Here is a 23301-nt window from a genome sequence, read left to right as displayed (position 1 = left end):
TACCCTCTGTGGCAGAGAGTTCCAGAGATTCACCACTCTATACGATAACAATGAAAGTCGTGGTGCTTTGAGAGATGGAAATGTTTTGAGAGAAGGCTGTAAGATTGGACAGAATTATGCAGGTAGTATGACGTGATTTATTTAAGAAATGCTATGCCTTAATGTCCTTCAATGTTGATCAAACAATTTAGAATATTTATGGTGTAAAGTGTTTACCCTTTGTAATAAAGACAGGAAATGGTTAAAACTGCATTGGAGCATTTATGAAGAGAGAAATAAAGTTGATACTGATTTGTGCTTCGACACTGATGAGGGTCATGATCCAAAATCTTAACATTTGTTGTTCTATCATAAATTTACACATGATCTGCTGAGCATTTCCAGCATTCCCTCTTATTATTGCAGATTACGGCATTCAAAATTCTTTGATGCCATCTTTAATTTGGAAGCTGACAGCTTTTTTAGAAAAGGATATAAACATTTAAAAACCCAATTAAAATTATGTTGAACGGAACACAAGCTTATTCAAGGTTTTTTTTCTGCATGCACTTGTTCTGCATTTATCTTGCATCGCGTTTCTCTGTAATGCTATAATCCAATGAATTTTTCGCCACAACTCTAAGTGCAGGTACTCTGCCATAAACATCTCATCAAGTCCCCTGTACTATTATTGAACCACAATTGGCTATTATGAGATCTAGAGTATATTTATAGATACATAGCTCCAGAGAGTGAAGCAGGTTCTGTAAACCTTCTCTGACCTTTGATATAGTGCATCTCCCTGTTGGCTATTCAAACTCGACAAAAAAACATTTAAAATCATTTTCTTTCAAATAGGCTCACATCTGTTAGAATGGATTCATCACCAGTAATAAGCATGTATAGCTTAAAGGCAAAATAAAATCTAATTATTATTATAATTTAGTACTTAAAGAAGCAACACAGTTGTGAAAAGCAAGCAGACATTTCAATTTTAGCTTGCCCTAAAGTGTGTGCAAATTTGAGTAATTAAATGATGGAAATCACATTGATGATCAGCTTTGCAATGAATTCTTAATGACTATGTTTTTCACATTATGAATAATTTGTTATGATTATGAAATTTCAGCACTGAAACCTATTATTTCTGCCTTTGTAGGAGATAGGAGGTGCAAGCCCTCCCCAGAGAAACTGGAAGGGAATTGCTATTGCACTGCTCGTGATCCTTGCGGTGTGCTCTCTCATCACTATTTCGGTCATTCTTTTAACTCCAGGTAAACAATGTATTAATTTTTTATTTTGCTAGCTGATTGGATAATTTGCTCCTTTTAATTCTGCCAACATTATTTAATAATCCATTGTGTGATGGTGGAGTTCATCAGTAAGTTGTATTATACACTTTTATCCTACTCTTCAACTGCATTAAATGGGTTTCATTTACAAAAATACTTGACATTCCAGTGTATATCTAGTAAAAAGCTGAACTGATCTAGAAAAGATGAAACATTTTAATTCATCCTCTCTTCACAGCAGCAATCACATCTCTAGTATTTCTCAGAAGGGACCTTACTGAACTCCTTTGTAGTGAAACTGGCTTGTGTCACAGATTATGCTTGTGGCTAGGATGCAGTCCCCTGAAGCCAGACTATTGAATATGTTGTTTCATTCATGGAATTCCATCGAACACTGTGGCAAACTACCATCTATCCCTGGCATTGTAACAAATAGATGTTACAATTTTTGGCATTTAGTCTTATCTGTAGTAGCAACTTCACCATTAACTTGGCTTGATCAGTTACAAATTCTATATTATATTTTTCTTTGACTTATTTATTGTACTAAGCAGTCAAATTGATTAAAAGATGTTCCATTAAATGTATTGAGAATCCAAATCATTAATCAATCAGCCTGGCAGTTTATAGGAAAATTGAAAAAAATACACTCCCAATTTCATTTAAAAATCCTTGGCACAGGTACCTTTGGTTCTAAAAACGTTATTTTGGCCGAAGCTTTAATAGAAATGAGCTTCCTTTTGTTTTGCTTAATTGGGCCAACATATCTTAAGCTGCTTTAGAAAAAAAAACTACTTGTTTCAAAATGTGATGGTGTATTATAATTAAATGCAGCTGCTTTGACCCAACAAAAATAGAACTGCTGTTGATCCAAGAATGGTGGGCACTTATCATTATTGCCATCACTGGTGTCAGCCAGTGCCATCAAAGTTGATTGGTCCCCATCATCAGGGAAGACTATCATTTGAAAGTTAACAAGAGCTCTATGTCATTACCTCAGGCATTGATGTTGGTCCGAGCAACTGCCATAGTGCATGTTCAGGCCAGGAATAGCCTGGTTAAACTGTATTCCAAAGATGGTTGCTACTTCATTTTAATAGAATAGGATGTGCTTCTCTTGGCCCTACATCTCATTCTCAAATTTAATGTTGAGGTTTTATTTAATCGAACAAACAAGGAGATTATATATGTATGATTGAACACTTTGGTTATTCAGCTAATATTTTACACTTTAGGGAATAATCAGATTCCTTTAATAAACTTATTAAGTTACTTTGCCTTGCTCTCAAGTGCAGCCCATTAGTGTATTAGACCAAAATTATTGTTGAATGAGATGGAACATGATGTTTCAAACTTTGATAGAGAATACATGAGAAAAAAAAGTTATGTGGAGAAATGTGTCATTAAAATAAATTTTGATAAAATACGAGGAAAACAAAACTTGGCTTATGGAAACATTCCATGTATATAAGCTTTGATAGCAGCAATAAGATGTAATGAATAGTGCAGATTCCTGTGCAGGCCTAAGAGGTAATTACTGCAGGAGATAAGTAGCATTACAGAGGAAGTTAATCAGACCTGTCACTGATCTCAACATAAGAGTTTTGTTGCTTTTTTAGCAGTGCCCTTTGTGTCAGGGAGTGGTTTATTGTAATATTTATTAATGAAGAACAAACTGGGTCAACCAGTGCAGCATGATCAATGCTGTAGCATTAAAGAAACTGAAAGAGTTTGCAATGCATAAGATGCACCTTGCACAATTGGAAATGTACACTAATTGTGCATTTCCAATACAGGACACCTGCATTCAATCAAACGCTATTGTTCCAATTGGCCATCAATTTATTTCTCTATCCAAATCCACCCCCTCTATGATCTCCTGCAAAGCTATCTTATCTTCTTAAACTGTCATCTCATCCTCTGTCTAAGTTATTTGTTGCCTTTCAGACTTAATACTGAATTCTATAACTTCAGTTAAGTCACTCTCTCTGACTAATCAAAACTGACTCATTTTGTTGAGCGTTATCCATTTGTAACATTGGCTCTGTTTTTCTCACTCCACAAGCAGACAGTAACCCATTGGCATTTCACACTGTTTTTGTATTTCACAGCTTTTATATCACTTTATTTTGTGCTTCAGAAACAGCCCTCATTGTCCTATCGATTAGATAACTTCAATTACAACTCATCCTCACAATAAATCCTGGCATGCTATCAGAGGTATCTCCTTTGTATAAAGATGGAGTTAAAGAGGAAGTGAGTACAGGAAAATTTACAAAAGACTCACAAATTAATGGGAAGGAAAGTTCAAGAAGGGATAAGAGAGTAAGGTCAGGGCCAATAAGGACCGTAGTGATGGTGGAGGTGAATACCGAGGTCAAAGTGTTTGTATATGAATGCGCGAAGTATAAGAAATAAAGTGGACGAGCTTGAGGCTCAGTTAGAAATTTGCAAGTATGATATTGTGGGAATTACAGAGACATGGCTCCAAGAGGGCCAGGGCTGGGAATGGAATATTCAAGGGTAGACATCCTATTGAAAAGACAGACATGTGGGCAGAGGGGGTGGGGTAGTTCTGTTGGTGAGAAATGAAATTCAGTCCCTTGCAAGGGGTAACATTGAAATGGGAGATGTGGAGTCAGTATGGACAGAACTAAGGAATTGTTAGGGTAAAAAGACCCTAATGGGAGTTATCTGCAGACCCCCAAACAGTAGCCTGGATATAGGGTGCAGGTTGAATCAAGAGTTAAAATTGGTATGTCGTAAAGGTAATGCTGTGATTGTTATGGGAGATTTCAACATGCAGGTAGACTGTGAAAATCAGGTTGGTACTGGATCCCAAATAAGGGAGTTTGTGGAGTGCATCCGTGATGGATACTTTGCGCAGATTGTACTGGAGCCTACCAGGGAGAAGGCAATTCTGGATTTAGTGTTATGTAATGAACCGGATTTGATAAGGGAACTTGAGGTTAAGGAGCCATTCGGAGACAGTGACCATAATATCATGAGTTTTAATCTACAATTTGAGAGGGAGAAGGGTAATTCGGAGGTGTCAGTATTACAGTTGAACAAAGGGGACTATGGAGCCATGAGGGAGCATCTGGCCAAAGTTGACTGGAAAGATACCCTAGCAGGGATGACAGTGGAACAACAATGGCAGGTATTTCTGGGAATAATGTAGAAGGTGCAGGATCAGTTCATTCCAAAGAGGAAGAAAGATTCCAAGGGGAGTAAGGGGCAACCATGGTTTACAAGGAAAGTCAGGGACTGTATAAAAATAAAATAGAAGAAGTACAACATAGCAAAGATGAGCGGGAAGCCAGAGGATTAGGTAACGTTTACGGAGGAACAGAAGATAACTAAAAAGGCAATACGGGGAGAAAAGATGAAGGTAAGCTAGCCAAGAATAGAAATTGAGGACAGTAAAAGCTTATTTCGGTATGTGAAGAGGAAAAAATTAGTAAAGACCAAAGTTGGACCCTTGAAGACTGAAAAAGGTGAATTTATTATGGGGAACAAGGAAATGGCACATGAGTTGAACAGGTACTTTGCATCTGTCTTCACCAAGGAGGACACAAACAATCTTTCTGATGCACTAGTGGCCAGAGGATCTGGGGTGACGGAGGAACTGAAGGACTTCCATATTAGTCAGGAATCGGTAGACTAATGGGACTGAAGGCCGATAAATCCCCAGGCCGTGATGGTCTGCATCTCAGGGTACTTAAGGAAGTGGCTCTAGATATCATGGGCGCATCAATGATCATTTTCCAATGTTCTATAGTTTCAGGATCAGTTCCTGTGGATTGGAGGATAGCTAATGTTATCCCACTTTTTAAGAAAAGCGGGAGAGAGAAAATAGGGAATTATAGAGCAGAGCCTGACATTGGTGGTGGGGAGGATGCTGGTCAATCATAAAAGATGAAATAGCAGCACATTTGGATAGCAGTAACAGGATCGGTCCAAGTCAGCATGGATTTATGAAGGGGAAATCATGCTTGACTGATCTTCTGGAATTTTTTGGGGATGTAACTAAGAAAATGGGCAAGGGAGGGCCCAGTGGATGTAGTGTACCTGGACTTTCAGAAAGCATTTGATAAGGTCCCACAATGGGATCTGGGGGTCCTTGTTCATTAGTCAATGAAAGTAAGCATGCAGGTGCAGCAGACAGTAAAGAAAGCGAATGGCATGTTGACCTTCATAACAAGAGGAGTTGAGTATAGGAGCAAAGAGGTCCTTCTGCAGTTGTACAGGGCCCTAGTGAGACCACACCTGGAGTATTGTTTGTAGTTTTGGTCCCCTAATTTGAGGAAGGACATACTTGCTATTGAGGAAGTGCAGCGTAGGTTTACAAGGTTAATTCCCGGGAAAGTGGGACTGTCATATGATGAGAGAATGGAGCGGCTAGGCTTGTATTCTCTGGATTTTAGAAGGAGTGGAGGAGATCTTATTGAAACATATAAGATTATTAAAGGTTTGGACACTCTAGACGCAGGAAACATGTTCCCGATGTTGGAGGAGTCCAGAACCAGAGGCCGCAGTTGAAGAATAAGGGGTAAGCCATTTAGAACGGAGATGAGGAAACACTTTTCCACACAGAGAGTTGTGAGTCTGTGGAATTCTCTGCCTCAGAGGGCAGTGGAGGCCGGTTCTCTTGATACTTTCAAGAGAGAGCTAGATAGAGCTCAAAGACAGTGGAGTCAGGGGATATGGGGAGAAGGCAGGAACGGGGTACTGATTGTGGATGATCAGCCATGGCTCGAAGTGCCGAATGGCCTACTCCTGCACCTATTGTCTATTGTCAACCATCGCACCCTCAAACTCCCTGCTAGTTAAAACTAACTTGTTTCCTTATTTTCACAATTCTGATGTTTTCTATCTGAAGCATTGACTCTTTTCCATTGTCACCCATGCAAACTGACCTGCTGAATGCTTCCAGAAGTTTCTGCCTTTAGACAGAGTGTAAATCTATTCATGAATTTGCAGAAAAATGTTGCTTGCAATTATAAAGGAAATTATCACTTCTGAAGCTTTATTCAAGCTTTAACTGTGAGTTGTATTCACCTATGCAAACCTAGTTGTTTAGTCAGCAAATTTAAATCTTTATTGGATTGGATGCATTATCCGCTGTGGTTTTTCTGTAACATGATTTATGATCAGCAAATATTCAATCTTAACCAGGTTCAATACCATGCAGACCCCTAATTACAGAAGCACAATTTGGCAATGTTGAATGCAGCATGCATTCTTTATCCAAGTATTTAGTAACTATTTTGATATAAAATATATTTTAAATTAATCTTCAAGCAAATAGAACTATATCAGTAAGATTCTATAAAATTGTACTGGTAAGGTAAGAGGGCGGTGGAGGCGGGTTCTCTGGAGGCTTTCAAGAGAGAGCTCGATAGGGCTCTTAAAAATAGCGGAGTCAGGGGATATGGGGAGAAGGCAGGAGCGGGGTATTGATTGGGGATGATCAGCCATGATCACATTGAATGGTGGTGCTGGCTCGAAGGGCCGAATGGCTTACTCCTGCACCTATTGTCTATTGTCCATTGTCTATTGTCTATTTACTTCCTGCTTTATGAATGATCGTAGATGAAAGAAAAACTGAGTCAGGAACCAAGGTAACAATTTATTCACCCCCTAAATATTTGCATTGCTTCAATGCTCTAAGAGCATTCGGCACCCATTCCTGTCATTATTCAACTTGAACCATTACAAAGTAATTAGGGGCGGTCACGGTGGCGCAGCATTAGAGTTGCTGCCTTACAGCAAATGCAGTGCCGGAGACCCGGGTTCGATCCCGACTACGGGTGCTGTCTGTATGGAGTTTGCACGTTCTCCCCGTGACCGCATGCGTTTTCTCCGAGATCTTCGGTTTCCTCCCACACTCCAAAGACGTACAGGTTTGTAGGTTAATTGGCTTGGTAAATGTAAAACTGGTCCCTAGTGGTTGTAGGATAGTGTTAATGTGCGGGGATCGCTGGTCGGTACGGACCCGGTGGGCCAAAGGGCCTGTTTCCACGCTGTATCTAACTAAACTGTAAACTAAACTAAACTAAACCTCCATGCAGTAAAACATCAGATTTGCCTCCTTTGGCACCCCCTAAAATGAACTTTGATACTTGGCATTTGTTAGGCAGTGGTCTGCAGCTGAACATGCAGGTAAAAAACACCACCTTTAATATAGATTCTTGCAAGACTAATGTTGAAATGGTTTTTATTGGGCTACTTTATACCATTTATAAATGTTATAATAATTGTTATAATTGTAATTGAAAATAATTGTTCGGCACGGACTTGTAGGGCCGAGATGGCCTGTTTCCGTGCTGTAATTGTTATATGGTTATATGGTTATTTAGTCATATTGTTGGTTTGGGCATTGCTTCCAGTTTGTGTCATCAATTTTTATTTTTCTCTGAATACACCCCCAAAAGTGAATTATTCCAATTTGCCTCTAATTTAGGGAGCAAAGACAGAATATACTGTAGATAAATAACACATTGATACTGATCAGGCATCAACAACCTCGTAGTATTGTGTACCCTTCAAGTTAACATTACCCAAATATCAGCCAACGGCAAAGTCTATGTTAGTAATGCTCCTTGGCGGCATGGTGACACAGTGGTTGAGTTACTGCCCTACAGCAGCAGAGACACAGGTTCGATCCTGACTACGGGTACTGTCTGTACAGGATTTGTACGTTCTCCATGTGGCCTGCGTGGGTTTTTTCCGGGTGCTCCGTTTTACCGCTACACTCCAAAGACGCATAGGTAATGTAGAAGGGTTTCGGCCCGAAACGTCACCTATTTCCTTCGCTCGATAGATGCTGCTGCACCCGCTGAGTTTCTCCAGCATTTTTGTGTACCTTAGGTATGTAGACTTATTGGCTTGGTAAAACTGTAAATTGTCCCTAGTATAGTGTTAGTGTGCAGGGATCACTGATCGGCACAGACTCAGTGGGCAGAAGGGCCTGTTTCCGCGTTGTATCTATAAACTAAATTGAACTTTATTAAGAAGGAGTGTCATTTGTTTCCCTCACTTCTTTACCAAAGGCAAGGTGCTGCACTCATATTCATTTTCACTGAACATATTCAGTATTTTTTAGAGAATCTTGGGGACATTTTAAACATCACCCAATTGGTATTTAACTGATGCATCAAGTTTGTCACCAGTCCATTGTATCTTTTAGGTAGCCTTGCATCTAATATTTAACATTAATGAAATTGTTAATGATGATGTCAGCACATCATGAAATTGATGCTTAATGCAGGAATCAAGAAATGGTTGCAAATGATTCAATGCTCTTCCACACGGTGTGATGTTTTGAAACCTCTGCCAGCGTAATCTTGAGAAATAAATGGTCTGACAAGACCTTTACTACATTCTCTGTATTACCCTAATAATATTGTGCTTGGTTACACAGGGTGAGTTTAATTGTGTTCCAAGCCATAATTACCACTTAGCAAACATTCTATCCCTAAATTTGTTCATAAATATTTCAAAATATGATATGGCTATGAAAATTATATTTATAACATCTTAGCTTTCACATTATTCATGAGTATAACCTCTGATCTTAATCTACCTATCATATAATATTCAAAATGTTCGTTAACAATTCTACTTTTAACGCCCATTTTTTCCTGTATGTGACTATTCAATGTGAATAGCTACTAATACAGATTAGCTGCATGACAAATCTTGGAACCAAAGTCATTCAGTAATAGTGACTGATGGAATGTTAGCATCAGGAAACCTGAAATCCATCCCAAAGAGGTTGCTAGAACCTTTAAAGTAGAATTATTTTGTGATCAAGGCTAATGATTTTTATTCACAAAAGCAAGCTAAAGTGGGTGATTCACAACCTTTTATAATGATAGGATAAATCCAGAATTACATACGTCCTATGTAATGTATAAGACACAACTTTACTTCCTTCAATGAGCTAAAGGACTTTAAGTGACATAAATCGATGTGGGATTCTGTAAACTCCAGAACATGATTACTACATTTGAGCTATTTTAATGATCTAACTAGTTCAATTTAACCTCCAGTTAAATTACATCTAAAATGGTGAAGTATTTGGTAATGATGGCACTGCAATAAGTTGAGCCAAATAGGTTGGCTGTCATTGTCTTTGATAGAGATGTTGCCTGGTGTTCATATGCCCATAATGGAATCTGATATCTGACTCTGGTACTGGTAAAAGTCGAACATAGCGATGCTGAGTAGGTATTAAATTAGATACGGCTAGCATTCCACAGGCCAGGCAGTGCATATGGAAAAAGTAACAGTTAATATTTCAGGTCCAAGATGCCTCATCAGAACTGGCAGAGGGAGAGAAAAATGTTGTTACTTTTGGAGAAGATAAGGGAAAGGAGTAGAACAAAAGGAATATCTATAAAATACACAGTGCAGGAAGAACTCGACAGGTCTGGCAGCATGTCCGCAGGACGTGTTAGACGGTGTTTTGGGTTGAGACACTTCTTCAAACCAAATATCGGAATCGGAAGAAGGGTCTAGGGATCAAAACGTTGTCTATCTGTTTCTTCCAGAGATGCTGCCTGGTCTGCTGAGTTACTCCAGTAATTTGTTTTAAAAATAAATCACTATGATTGGATGAGGCCAAATGATTTAATGGGGGAGTTGGGAAAAGGTTATGTTGCTATTATTGCACTATTATAATTGTCTTTTTGTATGTACGTATGTGCCCACATACATACACACACAAAAACAACAATGATTGTGCAATAATAGTCTATGTAGTTCCGAGTTTATTTGAGGCTGTAGTGTTTAATAGCTAAATGGCTGAAGGGAAGAAGCTGTTCCTGAACCTGAACGCTACCGTTGTCAGACTCCTGTACCTTCTTCCCGATGGCATGGATGAAATTAGTATGTGGCCAGGGTGGTGTGGGTCTCTGATTATTCTGGCTGCTTTTTTGAGGCAGCGATTCCAGTAAATCCCTTTGATGGTGGGGAGGTCAGAGCCAGTGATACACTGGGGAGTGGTCACAACCTTTAGCAGTCTTCTTCATTCCTGGGCACTCACTTTGCCGAACCAGATGTGATGCAACCAGTCAATATGCTCTCTACTGTACACATGGAGATGTTCAAGAGAACTTGACATACCAAATCTCCGGAATCTTGTTAGGAAGTAGAGGCGTTGATGTGCTTTAACATAGAAACATAGAAAATAGGTGCAGGAGTAGGCCATTCGGCCCTTCGAGCCTGCACCGCCATTCAATATGATCATGGCTGATCATCCAACTCAGTATCCTGTACCTGCCTTCTCTCCATACCCCCTGATCCCTTTAGCCACAAGGGCCACATCTAACTCCCTCTTAAATATAGCCAATGAACTGGCCTCAACTACCTTCTGTGGCAGAGAATTCCAGAGATTCACCACTCTCTGGAACATTATAATTGCATCAGTGTGCTGGGCCCAGGAAAGATCTTCAGAAATAGACGCTAAATGCTGGAGTAACTCAGCGGGACAGGCAGCATCTCTGGAGAGAATGAATGGGTGACACTTCAGGTCGAGACCCTTCTTCAGACCCGAAACGTCTATCATTCCTTCTCTCCAGAGATGCTGCCTGTCCCTCTGAGTTACTCCAGCATTTTGTGTCAACCTTCGATTTAAACCAGCATCTGCACTTCTTTTCTACACAAGATTTTCGGAAATATGCACGCCCAAGAAATGTTGACTCTCTCCACCATTGATTTAAACAAGATTGTGGGTCCTCATCCTTCCCCTTCCAAAGTCCACAATCAGATGAGCCAAATGTGGGCAGGTGGAACTATTGTAGAAGGGGCAGTTTAGTCGATAAGCTCAAGTTGGGGGAAAGGACCAGTTTCTGTGCTGTACGACTCTGACACTAATCTTTACAAATATAAAGAGAAATATTTAACCAAGCATAGAATGATGATTGGCAGAAATGACCACTTCTGATACTGACATAATCAGTTCCCTAAAGACTTCAGTGACTGAGCTGAAACATGGGGCTTTATTCTTTAGTCCAGGGCCTCAGTGCCCAAGGCTACAGATAGACAGATCAGAGGCGGATGATAAATTAAAGTGGCAAACTATTCGAAGGTCAGGGATACTCCTACAGCCTGAACACAGGCACTGCTCAAAATAATCAGGGAGAAACTACATATAGTTTCTCCAGAATAGCAGAGACCACATTCCCAATGTAAACGTCTAGATTGGACAGAGGGCAAATTAATTGTTCCGTTGCCTGGGAAAACTCTTTAGGTCCATGGATGGCAGGAAGGGAAGAGGTAAAAGGACGAGAAAGTGCCCAAGAGATGGGAAGTGGTTGAAGGGAACAGACAATGGGACCTGGGAGTTGTGAAGGGAGCGATATGTTTTATATGTTGAATAGGGAATGTAGAGGAATGTGTCTCTGGTGAAATCTTGTTTGGATTTCCTTTGCTGAGTGTGTTTTTGGTGAATAAGTGCAATTGTTAGCACCATTAGTGACATGTTCCATGATTTAGCTGATGATTAAAAGTCGACTAATGACATTACAACTGGCCATGTAGAATTGCTTTTTGCTTTTGTGGACAGCATATCCTTTGGGTATTTTCCATATTGCCTGGAAGATGCTTCCCCCCCCCCCCCCCCCCCCCCCCCCAGGCATTTACCCTGTCACCATGCATCCCCTTCCACTAAGTTTCAACCTGAATCTCCTCTGGATGTGGGAGGAAAACAGAGCACAGGGACAACATGCAAAACCCTACACAGACAGCAAAGAAAGTTAAGATTGAATCCAGGTCATTAGAGCTATGAGGTAGCAACTCTGCTCTATATCCCACCCCATGTAAAAGTTTCTGCTCTATGTCCCACCCCATGTAAAAGTTTTCAATTGAATAATTCAAATTTGCAAGACTGACAATATCTGGTGAAAGCTGAAATCTGAGCCTTTTAAATAATGTTTAAAAACAATATGAAGTCCATTTAGTAATTAAAAGCGAGGTTTAGCTAATAAAAACTGATATCCAACATTACTAATGTAATATCATGAAATCAGGTTTTCAAAATGTGACCTTTTGCACAAAAGGTGAGATTTATGTTGGATGGTAATAAAGTGGATCCCCAGTGGAGTCACTTCAGGAGAATAAGTTCACCCTGTGCTTAATGCACTGATAACATAGAATGGAACAAATCTAAACTGAAACTCATCATCAATCCCCAGAATTTGACAGTTACAATGTTTATCTGCCCTTTACCACAAGACTAATCCAATGTATTCTTTCAGTGTCTGATGGCATCCACTAAGAGGTAAAACATGCTTCCAGATAATAATTCTAGATAGGAAAACTGATATGGCACAGTCTTACAGATGTTAACTTTTCACAGTTCATTTTAATGACAAGATTTCTGATTTTAAAACCATCCCAGGGGCAATGAAGACACCAGTTTCTCAGCGCATCACAGTAATCATTTATGAACATTAACTCTGAAACATAATATTGCCCTAATTATAGGTATTAGCATTGGAATTATTTGGTTCAACAACATTTGTTTGACATTTAGAAAGGGCTTACTATTGGCTAATTTACTACTACATTGGCATGAAAACACACACCTCCAGATTCGGGGACAGTTTCTTACCAGCTGTTATCAGGCAACTGAATCATTCTGCCACAACTGGAGAGCAGTCCTGAACTTCTGTTTACCTCTTTGGTGACCATCGGACTATCCTTTACCTTACACTAAACTTTATTCCATTATCATGTATCTATACACTGTAAATGGCTCAATTGCAATCATGAATTGCCTTTCCACTGACTGGATAGCATGCAACAACAGCGTGTCACTGTACCTTGGTATATGTGACAATAAACTAAACTGAAATGAACACTCATATTTGATTTAATTGATATAGTTGTTTTCAATCTTTCACTTAAGAGCTAAACTGAAGCACTGCATTAAAATTCACTCAGTCCAAGGTCAATGCCAGACCATAAGCATTCCCCCATACAATTAAAGCATGGAATAGTCTTCACCCTACCATAGTTACCCAACCAGGTGCAACTAAATTTAAGGTTGTTCTTCTTCTCCAAGAACCTTTTTTTGCTTCAGTCCACCCTCCGCCATCTCCAGTTTAAATTACATTTGGAATATTTTTGGAGGACCAAGATTCAAGAATCCAAGAATCCACTCAATCCTCTGTGTAAAATCGTGACCAATGTTTTGCTCTTGAATTAGAAATTGGGTATTGGTTTATTATTTTCACATGCACCAAGAAAAAATGACAAATTTTGTTTTGCATGCTATCAAGACCAATTACACCATATACGTGTACAATCATACCATACAGGAGGACAACAGGTAGTGCATAGGGTAAATAAACAGAGTGCAAATATAATGTTACAGCTACAGAGAGCAGATTAAAAAAAACATGCAAGGGGCACAATGAGATAAATTGGGCGATTGGAAATATATTTTTAGAATATGAGATGTCTGTCCTTGAATCCGGTATTATGTGTTTTCAAGCTTTTGTGTCTTCTGATTGAAGGGAGAAGGATTAAAGAAAAATGACTAGGATGTAAGGGGCTCTTGATTATGTTGGCTTTTTTCCCCCGAGGCAGCATGTCGGTAAAGGGGAGGGGAGGGAAGGGAGGCTGGTTTGCATGATGGACTGAGCTGTGTCCACAATTCTCTGCAATGTCTTGAGGTCTTATGCAGAGCAGATATTGTGCCAAGCTACATCACTTTAGGATGCTTTCTATGGTGCATTTGTAGAAATTGACAAGAGTAATTGGAAACAAGCAAATTTCCTTCATCTTCTGAAGTGGAGCTTTGAGGTACTTTCTTGGTAGTAGCGTCACTGTAGTTAGACCAGGACAAATAGCTGGTGACATACAAATTGTACTATAGGTGCACAATAGTATACTGAGTGGTTGCAAAGGAGGCTGCAGAATGTGGTAGACATTACTCAGTCTGTGGTGGTATTGACCTCCACACCATCAAAGGCATCTACAGGATTGCTGCCTCAAAATGTAACTAATATCATCAAAGACGCATGCAGCCACGCCCTACCACGCTGCTACCATTGGGACGATGGTAGAGGAACCTGGCATCCAGGTTCAAGAACAGCTTCTTCCCAGAAACTATCAGGCTTTTGAACCACACTGCATGGATGATACACAGTCCCTTGCCCAGAGTAGGCGATTCGAGGACCAGAAGGCATAGGTTTAAGGTGAAGGGGAAACAATTTAATAGGAATCCGAGGGGTATCTTTTTCACACAAAGGGTGGTGGTGTATGGAACAAACTGCAGGAGAAGGTAGTTGAGGCATAGAAAAATAGAAACATAGAAAATAGGTGCAGGAGGAGGCCATTCGGCCCTTCGAGCCAGCACCGCCATTCATTCCGATCATGGCTGATCGTCCCCAATCAATAACCCGTGCCTGCCTTCTCCCCATATCCCTTGATTCCACTAGCCCCTAGAGCTCTATCTAACTCTCTCTTAAATCCATCCAGTGATTTGTCCTCTGTGGCAGGGAATTCCACAAATTCACAACTCTATGGATAAAAAGTTTTTTCTCACCTCAGTCTTAAATGGCCTCCCCTCTATTCTATGACTGTGGTCCCTGGCTCTGGACTCACCCAACATTGGGAACATGTTCAACTGCTGTTCACATGGAACCCTTCTCCACTTCGGTCTTCAAAGTTTTCGTCAGGGACTATCCCAATGTTTAAGAAACAGCTAGACAGGTACATGGAGAGGACAGGTTTGAAGGGATATGGACCAAATGCTGGCAGGTGGGAACTGTATTGCTGGGACATTGTTGGCCGATGTGGGCAAGTTCGGCTGAAGGGCCAGTTTCCACACTGTATCCACACTTTAAGAATAAGGAGTAAGCCATTTAGAACGGAGACGAGGAAACACTTTTTCTCACAGAGAGTGGTGAGTCTGTGGAATTCTCTGCCTCAGAGGGAGGTTCTCTGGATGCTTTCAAGAGAGAGCTAGATAGGGCTCTTAAAAATAGCGGAGTCAGGGGATATGGGGAGAAGGCAGTAATGGGGTACTGATTGGGATTGATCAGCCATGATCACATTGAATTGCGGTGCTGGCTCGAAGGGCCAAATGGCCTACTCCTGCACCTATTGTCTATTGTATCACTCAGTGACTCTGTTTAGATTTATTATTGTCACATGTGCCCAGGTACAGTGAAAAGTTTTGTTTTGCTAACCAAACAAGATCACATGTCCTCCGGAGATGTTGCCTGACCCACTTAACTACTCTAGCACTTTGTTTTACTCACGATTCCTGGACCTCCTTTTGAACTAATACTATCATTAATGACGTGATTGTTACAGCATGACCAGGATTTTCTGTCTTAAAAGGAATAGATATTTGTTGTAAATTACGTTTTCATTAAGTATTAGCCACTGCTTGTTTACTATCATACTCTTTAATAGATTTTAAAAACATAGAAAATAGGTGCAGGAGTAGGCCATTCGACCCTTCGAGCCTGCACCGCCATTCAATATGATCATCCAACTCAGTATCCTGTACCTGCCTTCTCTCCATACCCCCTGATCCCTTTAGCCACAAGGGCCACATCTAACTCCCTCTTAAATATAGCCAATGAACTGACCTCAACTACCTTCTGTGGCAGAGAATTCCAGAGATTCACCGTTCTCTGTGTGAAAAATGTTTTCCTCATTTCGGTCCTAAAAGATTTCCCCCTTATCCTTAAACTGTGACCCCTTGTTCTGGACTTCCCCAACATCGGGAACAATCTTCCTGCATCTAGCCTGTCCAACCCCTTAAGATCCCCCCTCAATCTTCTAAATTCTAGCGAGTACAAGCCAAGTCTATCCAGTCTTTCTTCATATGAAAGTCCTGACATCCCAGGAATCAGTCTGGTGACCCTTCTCTGTGGCAAGAATGTCTTTCCTCAGATTAGGAGACCAGAACTGTACGCAATACCCCAGGTGTTGTCTCACCAAGACCCTGTACAACTGCAGTAGAACCTCCCTGCTCCTATACTCAAATCCTTTTGCTATGAATGCTAACAAACCATTCGCTTTCTTCACTGCCTGCTGCACCTGCATGCCTACCTTTAATCTGAAGTCTGAAGAAGGGTTTCTGCCCGAAACGTTACCTATTTCCTTCACTCCATAGATGCTGCTGCACCCGCTGAGTTTCTCCAGCATTTTTGTGTACCTGCCTTCTTTTAATGACTGGTGTACCATGACACCCAGGCCTCGTGGCATCTCCCCTTTTCCTAATCGGCCACCATTCAGATAATAGTCTACTTTCCTGTTTTTGCCACCAAAGTGGATAACCTCACATTTATCCACATTATACTGCATCTGCCATGCATTTGCCCACTCACCCAGCCTATCAAAGTCACCTTGCAGCCTCCTAGCATCCTCCTCACAGGTAACACTGCCCCCCAGCTTCATGTCATCCGCAAACTTGGAGATGTTGCATTCAATTCCCTCATCCAAATCATTAATATATATTGTAAATAGCTGGGGTCCCAGCACTGAGCCTTGCGGTACCCCACTAGTCACTGCCTGCCATTGTGAAAAGGACTCGTTTACTCCTACTCTTTGCTTCCTGTCTGCCAGCCAGTTCTCTATCCACATCAATACTGAACCCCCAATACCGTGTGCTTTAGGTTTGTATACTAATCTCTTATGTGGGAGCTTGTCGAAAGCCTTCTGAGAGTCCAGATATAACACATCCACTGGTTCTCCCTTATCCACTCTACAAGTTACATCCTCGAAAAATTCTATAAGATTCGTCAGACATGATTTACCTTTCATAAATCCATGCTGACTTTGTCCAATGATTTCACCACTTTCCAAATGTGCTGCTATCCCATCTTTAGTAACTGATTCTAGCAGTTTCCCCACTACCGATGTGAGACTAACTGGTCTGTAATTCCCCGTTTTCTCTCTCCCTCCCTTTTTAAAAAGTGGAGTTACATTACCTACCCTCAAATCCTCAGGAACTACTCCAGAATCTAAAGAGTTTTGAAAAATGATCGCTAATGCATCCACTATTTCTGGGGCTACTTCCTTAAGTACTCTGGGATGCAGCCTATCTGGCCCTGGGGATTTATCGACCTTTAATCCATTCAATTTACCTAACACCACTTCCCGGCTAATCTGGATTTCACTCAGTTCCTCCATCTCATTTGAACCCCGGTCCCCTGCTATTTACGGCAGATTATTTATGTCTTCCTTAGTGAAGACAGAACCAAACTAGTTCTTCAATTGGGCTGCCATGTCCTTGTTCCCCATGATCAATTCACCTGTTTCTGACTGCAAGGGACCTACATTTGTTTTAACAAATCTTTTTCTCTTCATATCTCTATAAAAACTTTTGCAGTCAGTTTTTATGTTCCCTGCCAGTTTTCTTTCATAATCTATTTTCCCTTTCCTAATTAAGCCCTTTGTCCTCCTCTGCTGGACTGAATTTCTCCCAGTCCTCTGGTAGGCTGCTTTTTCTGGCTAATTTGTACGCTTCATCTTTTGTTTTGATACTATCCCTGATTTCCCTTATTATCCACGGATGCACTACCTTCCCTGATTTATTATTTTGCCAAACTGGGATGAACAATTGTTGTAGTTCATCCATGCAGTCTTTAAATGCCTTCCATTTCATATCCACCGTCAACCCTTTAAGAATCAATTGCCAGTCTATCTTGGCCAATTCACGTCTCATACCCTCAAAGTTACCTTTTTTTAAGTTCAGGACCCTTGTTTCTGAATTAACAATGTCACTCTCCATCCTAATGAAGATCTCAACCATATTATGGTCACTCTTGCCCAAGGGGCCACGCACAACAAGACTGCTAACTAACCCTTCCTCATTACTCAATACCCAGTCTAGAATAGCCTGTTCTCTCGTTGGTTCCTCTACATGTTGGTTTAGAAAACTATCCCGCATACATTCCAAGAAATCTTCTTCCTCAGCACCCTTGCCAATTTGATTCACCCAATCTATATGTAGATTGAAGTCACCCATTATAACTGTTTCACCTTTGTCGCACGTATTTCTAATTTCCTGTTTGATGCCATCCCCAACTCCACCACTACTGTTAAGTGGCCTGTACACAACTCCCATTAGCGTTTTCTGCCCCTTAGTGTTTCGCAGCTCTACCCATATCGATTCCACATCCTCCAAGCTAATATCCTTCCTTTCTATTGCGTTAACCTCCTCTCTAACCAGCAACGCTATCCCACCTATTTTTCCTTTCTGTCTATCCCTGCTGAATATTGAATATCCCTGGATGTTCAGCTCCCAGCCTTGGTCATCCTTGAGCCATGTCTCCGCGATCCCAACTATATCATAGTCATTAATAGCTATCTGCACATTCAACTCATTCACCTTATTACGAATGCTCCTTGCATTGAGACACAAAGCCTTCAGGCTTGTTTTTACAACACTCTTACCCCTTATACAATTATGTTGAAAAGTGGCCCTTTTTGATTTTTGCTCCGGATTTGTCTGCCTGCCACTTTTACTTTTCACCTTGCTACCTATTGCTTCTACTCTCATTTTACACCCCTCTGTCTCTCCGCTCACATATTTAAGAAACCCTTTCCCTTTAACTCCATCCTCGATTATCCCATTTGACACCCCACCCCCCTTATTCAGTTTAAAACCACCCGTGTAGCGGTGGCAAACCTGCCTGCCAGAATGCTGGTCCCCCACCTATTAAGATGCAATCCGTCCCTTTTGTACAGTTCCCCCTTACTCCAAAACAGATCCCAGTGATCTAAGAATCTAAATCCCTGCCCCGTGCACCAGTTCCTCAGCCACACGTTCAGGTCCCGTATCTCCCTGTTCCTGCTCTCGCCAGCACGAGGAACTTGAAGCAAACCGGAGATAACAACCCTGAAGGTCCTGCTTTTCAGCATTTTTCCGAGCTCTCTAAAGTCACGCTGCAGAATATTCATCCCCTTCTTTCCGACATCGTTTGTGCCGACATGCACTACCACTCTACCCAATCTACCACAACCAACTCTCATCGCACGCCTTTCCAGTTTTCAGATTTAATACCCTAGTTTCATTTTTATCTTTATACACAATGCTTTTACGTTATCATTGTTCTCTAAGCCACCGCAACTACTTTTCTCATTGCACCATACCTGATCTAAAAAAAACTATTATCAATCAAGTAAACTGATCTCTTTTAGATGCTATAAATTTGTACTCCAGATTATAACACAGGTTACACGTAACTTAAACTCTCCTGTAAATATTGTATTACCCTTGCTCCATACCCCTTTAAATTCCATTATATATCATGCCTACATTAACGCTAGTGTTTAGTGACCAATATACAGGACGCACCAATGTTTTCTAGCCCTTGCTGTTTCTCGGCTTCATCAACACTGATTCTACTTGATTCCACGGTCTTGAACTCATTTTTGAAAATTGGAACCATCTCATTTCCATCTCTCTTTAAAGTTAGTCATAATTCATAAACTTGGTCACTTTACGATCACTTTTCTGCTACAGCAATTAAAATGTCCCCATTTATTTATTCCTGTCGGTTAACTCACCTACATTGTTACAGAAGATACACAAATTTAAATAAAGAGCATTCAGATTTGCCTTTTTACTAGTTTTCCCTGCCATGATTCTAATTGGGGTATATTTATGCTTGCGTGGTCTGCCTCTTCCTGACAGTCTTGTTATGATTATTTAGTTTGTTGCCCTGCAGTATCATGTTGTCGCTGCTCTTTAATTTCCAAAATTTACATATACTGGAATCTGTGCACAATTATTTAGTTGTAATTTTTATTCACAGCCGTTGTTCTTCAATTCAGGATTCAAAAGAAATCCATCAAAAGTTTTTTCTTCCAAAGAATTGGTGGCAATGCCCTGTGAAATGGGAGCCATTCTACTCAAACAAATCTTTTGGCCTAGTGTTCATTTATTTGCAAATTTGCACGAGGCTCGGTTAATAATCCAGATATTAACACCTTCATGGTTCTTCTTCAGAGTCCTGTCCATGTCATTAATTTCCCCATGGATCATCTTTCTCCTTCCATTCCTAGGTCCTCTCCAGGACCAAAGTGATATCCTTAACCCAGGCACCAGGCAGCAAAACTGTCTTCAGAACTTGTGCTCATAGCTGTGGAGAGTAGAATTAATGTACTTAATTCTACCATCCAGTATTACCATTGCATTATTTTTCATTTTCCGACTAGAATTGCCTCCTGGACAAGGTGCTGCACTGTGCTTTCTCATGTTCCCTGGAGTCACTGCTCTAATCCACACAAATTGCAAGATCCCTATTCCTGTCCAATAAGTACAAGAGTTAAGGCTCCTGCAGCATTGTGCTGTCTTGCACTCCTGTCCAGCCTGATTCACTAATTCTAGTTTGTTTTAGGTAAGGGGTGTAACCATCTCCTGGAATAACATGTCCATGTAAATATTTTGCTCCATGATTCATTGCCTTGACCAAATTCCAGAATCCAACTCAACAACACTCAGCAAAGTATTGCAAGCCAGAGAATCCTTTTGCAGATGTGGTCTTCATGGGCCCAGTGGTTTCCATCAACAGCAACTTTCTAAGACTGCAAACCAGCACCCAGATTCTTGCATCAAAATAATTATATGACTCTCATTCGTGCTTTTCAATAGCCCAATCTTCATTTATACATTTTTAGGTGACCAGGCAATTATGCATTCCAAGGTTGAGCACCTGACCAATTAATTAGAGGCTTATCAATAATCTGAAAGAGTATGGCTACTTGTTTGAAGTTGAATCTGAATGGTCTCGACCAAACTATTGCCTTTCCTTTCCTTCGAGAATTGCTGCCTGATCCACTGATTCACTCCAGCACTGTGTGTTTCTCACATGGCTACTTTATTTGTTTATCACTAGCTTAATTGTTTATTACTTGGTTATCACTGCAATTTAAAACTACAGTTAAGAATAATTAGCCTTAATTTAAATTAAACCAATAATATTTACAGTTAACAAAATGACTGCATTTTCCATTTTCATAGGGCTGTAATCGAATCTTTTTAGAGCAATATACTGTTACAGCTAATAAATGTGGAAAATAGAAACCTATAAAAGCTATCCTTTAACCACATGAAGATTAAATAACTGCTTGAGATGGCATTTTCATTTCTTAAGTTAATCAGGAGAGACAAAATGTCACAAAGGAATATGATAAAAAATCAAAAGGTAAATAGATGACAAGGATCAAAAATGGAATGGTGGAAAATCAAAATAAACACCCAATGCATTATTATCTCCACTGGTCACTAGAATGAATTCACAGTTTATAGTAATTAAAGATCACACATTCAGGCTGTGGATATTAAAGCTCTTCAAGCATCAAGTTATCACTGAAGTGAAAAACTCAATTTTCCAACCCACTGTTTCTAAACTAATTACCGACAGTATGTTAAGCCATCCAGAAATGTATTGGTTGAAAACATATTTTCACACATCCCAAAGTATTAATTAAATGTGGATGATACTGGATTTATACTGCATGTCGAGTGCAGGGAAAAATAACATTTAATCTTTTTTTTTAATTGCATGCACCATTGTGTCTTGCTTGCACAGTATATTGGGAAAGCGGCTGGCACATACATAGTTCCAAAAAATATGTTGAAGATATGCCTTCCTTAGCATTTGCACAGTTATTTTAGCTGCAATTTTGAAAAGTGGTTGAGCTAAACCATTTTGGATATTTTCTGCTTTGATGTGGTCACTGTTCCAGATTGCAAAGGGTATAGTTAACAACAACCTAAATCACATTTGAAAAGCAGTCTGGATGTCATGGTTTGTCTTTTATAGAGTTGTACCACATGCAAAACCAGCCCTTCAGCCCAATCCGTTGTACTTTCATAAAACACAAAGTGCTGGGGTAATTCAACAGGTAGCATCTGTGGAAGGAATGGATAGGTGACATTTCGGCTCTGACATTTCTTCAGACTCTTACTTACCCTGATTTCAGAGCAACATCAGGAACATGATTGATATTTTGCCCTCAAATTCTACTCTCCTTGCGGCATTTATCTCTTAACCCTGTGCTTTAATTTTATGTAAATATTGTTAACATTTGTTTTGTGCAACGTCAAATCTACAGAAGGAAATAGTCGTCAATGTTTTATGCTACAAAGTTTTAACTTATTGTTTAATTTATTTCAGATGACACTTTGAAAACAGCAGATGCTCGACTGTCTTTGGATGACCTATTTAGAATAGAGTTCACTGCACATGACCCAGAAGTAAAATGGATAAACGGTATGTAATGAAGCGATAACTCACAAGCTTAAAGTATGACAATAAAAAAGCAATGCAATTATGCGGGTAATACTGGTGGAGCTTAGAAATAATTGTTCATCATCATCTTAAAATAATTTACAAATATGCTTAGAGCAGCTTGTAATGGAACCTACCAGGAAAAAGGCAATTTTGGATTTAGTGTTGTGTAATGAACCGGATTTGATAAGGGAACTCAAGGTAAAGGAACCATTAGGAGGTAGTGACCATAATATGATGTTTTAATCTGCAATTTAAGAAGGAGAAGGTAAAATTGGAAGTGTCAGCATTGCAGTTGAATAAAGGGGACTATGGAGGCATGAGGGAGGAGCTGGGCAAAGTTGACTGGATAGAGACCCTAGCAGGGATGACGGTGGAACAGCAATGGCAGATATTTCTGGGAATAATCCTGAAGATGCAGGATCATTTCAATCCAAAGAGGAAGAAAGATTCTAAGGGGAGTAAGAGGCGACTGTGGCTGACTCGGCAAGTCAAGCACAGTATAAAAATAAGAGAAGATGCATAACATAGCAAAGAGTAGCTGGAAGCAAGAGGATTGGGCAACTTTTAAAGATCAACAGACGGTAACTAAAAAGGCAATACGGGGAGAAAAGATGAAGTACGAAGGTAAGCTAGCCAAGAATATAAAGGAGGATAGTAAAAGCATTAGGTATGTGAAGAAGAAAAATATAGTTATGACAAATGTAGAACCCTTGAAGACAGAAACAGGTGAATTTATTATGGGGAACATGGAA

General features: G+C 40.2%; 1 protein-coding gene across 1 annotated transcript in view; it reads left to right on the top strand.

Moving 5' to 3' along the window:
• The window catches only part of dpp10 (dipeptidyl peptidase like 10), a 683609-nt gene that overhangs the window by 142784 nt on the left and 517524 nt on the right, over positions 1–23301 (top strand). Inside the window, exons 2-3 of the mRNA XM_033024629.1 lie at positions 1139–1253; positions 22433–22528. Of these exons, the coding sequence (XP_032880520.1) occupies positions 1139–1253; positions 22433–22528 (211 nt within the window). The remainder of the gene's footprint in view (positions 1–1138; positions 1254–22432; positions 22529–23301) is intronic.

This window comes from Amblyraja radiata, chromosome 7 (genome assembly GCF_010909765.2).
Source record: "Amblyraja radiata isolate CabotCenter1 chromosome 7, sAmbRad1.1.pri, whole genome shotgun sequence".
Classification (NCBI taxonomy): Eukaryota; Metazoa; Chordata; class Chondrichthyes; order Rajiformes; family Rajidae; genus Amblyraja; species Amblyraja radiata.
Note: the sequence above shows the minus strand (reverse complement) of the source record. Positions and strands in the feature narration are given on the sequence as shown.